The 7,322-nt window shown below is 38.6% G+C and overlaps 1 protein-coding gene across 1 annotated transcript in view; it reads left to right on the top strand.

Annotated features, from left to right (window-relative positions):
* Positions 1–6,635: 6,635 nt before the first annotated feature.
* LOC147900658 (Rhodanese/Cell cycle control phosphatase superfamily protein) overlaps positions 6,636–7,322 on the top strand; it is a 101,531-nt gene continuing 100,844 nt past the window's right edge. The window contains exon 1 of the mRNA XM_087376007.1: positions 6,636–6,799. Within this exon, the coding sequence (XP_087232133.1) occupies positions 6,737–6,799 (63 nt within the window). The 5' untranslated portion in view covers positions 6,636–6,736. The remainder of the gene's footprint in view (positions 6,800–7,322) is intronic.

The following is a 7,322-nucleotide window of genomic DNA, read 5'->3' as shown; positions in this document are numbered from 1 at the left end:
CAATTTTTGGATTGGGAGCTTCTTTTTGTGTTGTTAGTGTGTATGCTTCCAATCAGTTGCTAGGCATGAGTGAATGATGGCGTCTTCTTACTAGTACATTGTCAGCGTGCGAGTGTTGTCTGTCAGGCGGTGACTAGAATTTCACAGAGGTAGGGGAGGATAGGTTGCATCTAGGTGGGTTAGTGTCTGTCTCGGGGCTAGATGCATGGGAGAAGTTATATCTTAATCATGGCCTCATTGATTATATGGAAACATTTGGGCTTGGTGGCTTTTCGTGGTCCAACAAGCGCCAGAGCGAAGATTTTTGCAGGTTCGGAACTCATTTTGTGAAGGCTGGTGAATGGCAACCCCTTTCAAGGGGTAGTAAAGCATGTACTATCACCTTCTACCACGCATGTAGTAATTGTTTGGAACTTCAAGCAGAGCCATTGCTTGGAGATTGAGCAACTATTTAGAGCCTTTCTATGGGGTGTGGAACATGGTGTAAATGCATTATGTGCCATGGGAGGCCTTGAAGGTGCCGAAGCTAAAGAAGGGACTGGGAATGCTGGACATTGGGGTAAAAGACACATTGATCATTAGGAAATGGTTTCCATGCCTGTTTTTGGACTCATATTCATGGGTTGTGGTGGTGAAGTGGTTCATTGAAAGAGGCCAAGGAGTTGGGGTGGGTCTCTGAGTTGGGTTGTCTTGTATGATAAATTGTTTTCTAAGTTTCTATTGAAGAGTTGCTACTTGGAAAGCATTCTACCTAAAGATGACTTTGAAGGGTAAGGATGGGCTTCAAGGGGATGCCAATATGGGTGAAAACATTTGGTGGGGAGAGCCTGGACCACCAATGGGACTCCATTTGCTTGTCTGGACTTGCTGATTGCTCGAAAACTATTTAGGAAGGGGCTACACAATTGCTCGCAGATCTAGGATGGCTCTAGAGGAAACTGGTTGGATGTTGAGGTGATTTCAACACAGTTTGTCATGAGTCCCAGGGAAAGGGGTCTTATGAAGCCTATTTTGGCTAGGATTGCTCAGGCTTTTGGCCCACAAATTGTCTGGAATCTAGAAGCAGGAGAGAGAATTAATGGCTAATTGTTGGCAAGACTTGCCTGAATAAAATTTCAGCTAAAGCTTTGTATTGGAACGTGTTGGTGGATCGGGCTTTATTCAATGGCCTTAATTGCAAGTGGGGGCTTCACAAATATTTGGTTTGGTGGTGGGCATGGTGGAGCACATAGGAAGTGGTGTTTCCCTACTGTGGAAATTAACTGTGAGAACCAAGCTAGCCAAAAGGTTCATGTTAATCCAATTTGCCCACTCTGTGGTGAGATGATAAGGCATGCTTAGTGGAACTGCTGGTGACAAAAGAGGAATGGACAAAACTAGAAGCTACAGTTTGTAAGTCAAGCCTCCTAGCTTAATTCTATATTGCATATAACTGGAATATTGTCTTACTCAGGGACTTAGTGGGGTTACCTTCGACTCTTGTGGCTTGCTGGCCATATGTTCGTGTGACAGTGGTGGCGAGTGTTGTCTAGATGGTGCAAAATCAAATTGTCTTTTGTTTTGGGATCCCACTGGGGTATAGGGAGACTATGGTTGTAAGATGTGTGCAGTCTAGTTTCCTTGACCTGAGTAGGGTGATCACTAATAGGATGCCATGGTCAGGGGCAATCCCTAGTTGATATCTCCTCTTCCATGATGGTACAAGGAGTGACCCCCTTTTGGGACGTTTTGTTCTTGCTACATGTAGTTCGAATCACTGGTGTTTAGATGGCCATCTTTTGTAGTATGATTGGGATGTTCCCTCTTAATAAAAGCTGGTACCTAAGTCTTTGAATCCCAAAATGCTCATCGGCCTCGCAAGACCACTTCTTGGTGTTCTCATGGAAAGTATTGGTGGTTACAAACCTTGCAACGTGGTGCAAAAGCCATAATCAATGGTAAGGTAGCTATGGTGGTACCACTTTTCATAGATCACATATGTGCACAATTTGGATGCACATTGAAAATTCTCATTTATGGAGGACATACTTTTATAAATGAGTTGGAGGATGCATTAGACTAGAGATTAGAGATCATACATTGTATCACTCACAATGTGATGATTTGGTTGAGAAGATAAATGGAGCATCATGCATTTCACTAGGGAAGCCTATTAGCACACCGACAAAATATATTGGAATAGGCAAACAGGCCATTAGTCTCACACGTTTCCAATTAGCATAGGAAAATTGAACCATGGTAAGATAAAGGGCTAAGGAAACAAAATAAAATGAAACTTACTAATTAATTCCATTTCCCAGATCTATCATCAACATTTGTGAGCTATGAACTAACATAATAACTATATTGTCTATCATGGTCCTCCTTTTTGTAGTAATATTCTACTAATGAATGACAAGACATGTTACAAAATCAGTGATCCCAATGAAATCAACGTCCTTACATTGCCCTAGTGAAGGGGCAATATAAGAACGTTGGGAAATTCTAATTTTACTTTGATCTCTATCAAAAGAAGTCCCCTTTCTTTATCAATAGGCTCACTAAAAATGTTAGCTCCACAAGGCCATAACTATGGCTGTGATAATCTTTGGATCTCCCCAAGAAACATCCATACACCAATTACACTATTAGGAGTTTACAAAAATTTCCTTCCCTTATTAGGATTGATATGGAACCTTATATGTATAGCATGCCATGACAAGGTCACGTTGATATCAAATTTCAAACAATCTTTTGCCTCATCAATGCTAGCCAAAGTCAGATCTTACTTTCTTCATGCGATCCATGCATTGAGAATGGGTTCAAATATTATTATTGTTAAAACTATTATGAAAACTCCCAGATTAGGCTAAAATGCCCAACTATTTCGAAAAGGTTAATGCAATAGTCAAACCAAATGACATCACTTTATAAGCAAAAGTTCCCCATAGTCTGGCAAATAGGCCCCCTTTTGAAATTCATTATGAGTTTAAATTTGAAAGTATATAAATTACCCATAATACACAAAATATATCAATGCTTTGCAACTTGATTCAACATCTAGCCTTTGTAGGGGAATCAAAAGTGATTCCCTTTTTTTATATGCATAAGATGGAGGTCTAAATGTAAATGACACTTTCCTTTCTTTTTAGAGTGATAACCATGACAATTCCAACACTAAAATCTTCCATAACAGGTATCGATCCAATATTTAGTAATGGGATGTGTAGATAAAGCAAGCAGATTGCAAGTAAGGACGGGCGAGCATGGAATCTCATCAACGGTAGTGCAATTCTCAATGCCACTAATTACTTCCATTTGATAGTACTCATTGGCATAATACCTTTCTTTTAAATTTGAAATCTTGTATTAATGTGTGCACACTAAGACAATATTTCCCAAATTTCATATCCACCAAATAATTCAAAAAAAAATGAGAGCACTTTTCCCCACACTCTCTAGAAGTGTTGCATTCCCATCATTCATTAATGAACTCAAGGTTCTACTCCTTTTTGCTATAAATGCTACTGCACTTGATTGATTTTTTCACCAATAGGGGAATGGTCAACTGGATTGAGTGACCTTTAGGGGAGTGCTTAGTAAATTGACAATTTGCTGATGAGACAAATCTAATTGCTTGAAATACCCAAGCAGACATTGGATGCTCTCTTTCCTATCTGGAAAAGTTTTGCTTAGCCTCATGATCTGTGATCACTCACTCTGAAACAAGATATTGCATGTCCTTGGGGCAAATCGTCAACCTCTTATAGCACATAAAGGATGCTCAACTACCAAAGTAAAAAATTTTAGACTGCTAGGCATTCCTATGGGACTTGAACTTCAATGAAAGACAAATGGGCTTGGTTTTAAAAAGTTTCAAGGATACACTTGCAAGGTGGAGAGGCCACCAAAAAATCTGGCAAGGAGAAAGATGGTCGTAAACACTGTTTTATAGGCACGTTTACTTGTCTTGTTGGTATTCCTACCATCATAGTTTACAAATGTTCTCTGCCATTGTAAAGAGGACATCTTCCATTTTTTTAAACATTCCCTCATGCAAGAAGTGTGTGGAGGATGATGATCCATTTGTTTTCTAAGCATGTTGTATTTGGTGCTCTGCCCTGGGAGTGTTTCCCTTAAATGAATGCAATAAATCATGTGTGTGAGTCAATAACGGTTCTTTGTCTTGGATAGTCCTCGTAAAATGATGTATGGGGTTTCTATGGTGTATGGCTGCATGTCTCTCATTAATCCCTAGAGCCAAGAGGGGGATGTATGTGGGAGCCATGTGTTGGCTTTGATAGATCTATTTATTAGGCCTAGCATGTGATTTCTGAATGTTGGTGCATTGGTCTCCTAGACCTCTGAGTTGATCATGCATCCATGCATGATGAGCCTCTGAGCCATGCTAGGTGATCCTCTGAGTCTAAACCATGCTCATTAGCCTCTGAGCCATGCTCACTTGCCTATGAGTTAGCATGGGAGCCATGTCTAGTTCTAGATCGCAGTCCGACGAGATGACCATCAATGAATCATGAAAGATATGTGAAAACATTTTTGCAAAAGCCATAAAAAACCACTACATAAGTCCCAAAAGAAAATAGCTATGTAGTGTGGATGAAATAATGTTAGGAAATTTTTAGATTTTTAAAATAAAAGTTTTAGATTTTGATTGCATTCAAGTTTCATGACTGTAAAAGACTTTCCAAATGCTCTAATATTATACCATTCAAACTATTTTATATGATCTCTAAGATAATGCAAAACTCCACATTCAAAGTGAGTATTGAAATAAAACAACAACAACTAAATTAAAAAAACTAATTTGCTAAAATTTTAATTCATCATATTGTGTTCAAATGTATTCTGCATAACAAAATGACTTTTTCAATGGGTTGATGGAATTGCATGAAAAAAGGTATCTTTAGATCGACCAATACTTCTATTTATTGTCATGCATTACTTCTATACTTCATAGCTTATGAACGAAACTGGGCTTCACTACTACTTGTATATGGACAAAGGATCGCCACAAGGCATGCAATGCCTCAAGCACACCCTTTGACCTTCCCTCCTCCTTTTTATCACCTCTTTGAGTCTAGTTCATCCTCTTACTCTCCTCATTAACTATTTTCTCCATGTTCTAGTAAGATTGTTGTAGTGAGACATTACCAAACAATTGCCCTCCTACACGTTGCAAAATCTCCCCTTGTATTCTCCTAGAGGGATGATGTGATTTTGGGATAAACAATACTAAAAAATTTGGAAATTTGATAAATGTGACATTTGTGATTGTCATAATGATTTTTATTTTTTATTTTTTTTGCATTTACATGTGCAAGTTTGAGTAACATAATCAATCTTATATATTTGTAACTTTGCATTTAATAGATACACAAACTATCTAGCATTATTTGTCTTCTTCATTTTATTTTAATCCACCTCTTTTTTCGTAGACAAGAAAAAAGGCAAGTGGAGTTCATTTGATGATGCTATGTTTTCTCAACCGCTTGCCTTGGTAATATTTAGTCACCAACATGAACCAAAGTTGGCCCACTCAAATCATTTACTCTATTTCAAATGTCGAGGATTGGAAATAATGTAATCCATTTTCTAGGACAATATTATTTTGGGCACATGACTTTGGAAAGATCATTGTCCAAATTCCTACAAAATAGATGTCAAGACTTCTAAATCATTTACATCGTGTGGTGTCAGAACTACTATTTAGAGATCTTTACGTGTGGATCATCATTAGTAGGATGAATAAACTCCATGATTTGAGTTGCTTGACATTTGAACCATACTAACTTCCAAAATCTCTAATAATGTGGAAATTTTAGAAGGTACATTTCTCACAAAAAAGAATGCACTAGAGGTCATGCATTGACACTAACAATTTAATGTTTATGGTTTCAATGCAATCAATAGCCATACCAAAACCACAATTCTTTATAAATACAAGAATTGAGAAGCATAATTTTCATGTATTTGAGAAGTAGAAAATTGTATTAGAACAATAACTATATTCTCTTGAAACATGCCATCGTAGACAGCATATCACAAGGGAGCATCATTTTAATGCTAGAGCAAAGTAGCAAACTATATTCTCTTTATACATACAAGAATATAGAATCATAATTTTCATGTATTTGAGAAGTATAAATTTGTATTAGAAAAATAACTATATTCTCTTGAAACATGCCATGGTAGAGAGCATATCATAAGGGAACATCATTGTAATGTTAGAGCAAAGTAGAAACTTCCACCATAATGATGTAACAAGTAGAACACTTAGATGAAAATGTGACTAGTAATGAAGGTTGCTAAAACAGTTAAAGTTAGTCATCTTAGATAGCGCCATTCGTGACTTTGCCAATTACTTTTATGGATGTGTGTCTTTGATCTATGCATAAAAGAATCATATAGCATCTTGTTGCAACATATAATCAGAATGTTTGTCATTGAAAATTTTCTCAAAATGGTCCTCTTGCAAAATGTGTTGAATAAAATTGTTGGAAATAGGGAGAGCATTTCCGTGACGTGGGAATGCCCTCTTACCCGTGTTTTGTGGCTCCAAGGTGGATGAGGCAAACCAATAGGGAGGTGCCACGTGGGGGATGAGCCACTGGACAATCAAGATGCAAACCTGAGATCCTCATTATCACGAAGCAATGGGAAGATAGCTGAGCGTCCATATCATTGCTATGAGCGAAGCTGAAACCTGCTTTGAAGCGATTGCAATCTACCCTCCGCCATGGGGCTGCAGTCTCTGGTGACTGCTCATCCTGTCTCGCCACCAGCAATTCCCTCATCCCAGGTCCAAACTCGATTCCCGACGATGATGCTTCTTTTTGCCAGCTTCCTATCTCGGCGTGTGCAATACCTGTATTAATAAGGACAAAGAAATAACATTTTCTGTGTTTGCCTGCCAAGAATAATCGTGCTTGTTCCCATCACTGTGAAAAGGTTTCTTTAGGCCATTTACGGACGCACATTAGCATAGCTTTTTTCAAGGTTCGACGATGCTAATTTGTCGGGAGTCAGATGTATAATCGAGAGTATCTTATGACCTTTCCCGGAAAAGAGGCCCGGTTAACGATGAACCGCATTGCTTTTCAGAGAAGATCTTCGTACTAAAGTTATCCGAAACACAAAAGAGGATTGGTATAAAACTCGCTCTATGTGGAGCTGGATCGCTGCCTGCGTCCTGAAAAATTTACCATTAATTTTTGCTGACGACACTGAGTCCTTGGTCCTCTCAGGCGAGCGTAGTTCCGGAGGGAGGGACTGAGGCCGAGTAGCGACTTGCTTTACTGGCTGGGCTATCTTGCATCTCCAAG

The sequence above is a fragment of the Dipteris shenzhenensis genome, chromosome 6 (genome assembly GCF_047967505.1).
Source record: "Dipteris shenzhenensis isolate YYH24624 ecotype China chromosome 6, Dip_SZ_1.0, whole genome shotgun sequence".
Taxonomy (NCBI): Eukaryota; Viridiplantae; Streptophyta; class Polypodiopsida; order Gleicheniales; family Dipteridaceae; genus Dipteris; species Dipteris shenzhenensis.
This window is presented reverse-complemented; position numbering and strand designations above follow the sequence as displayed.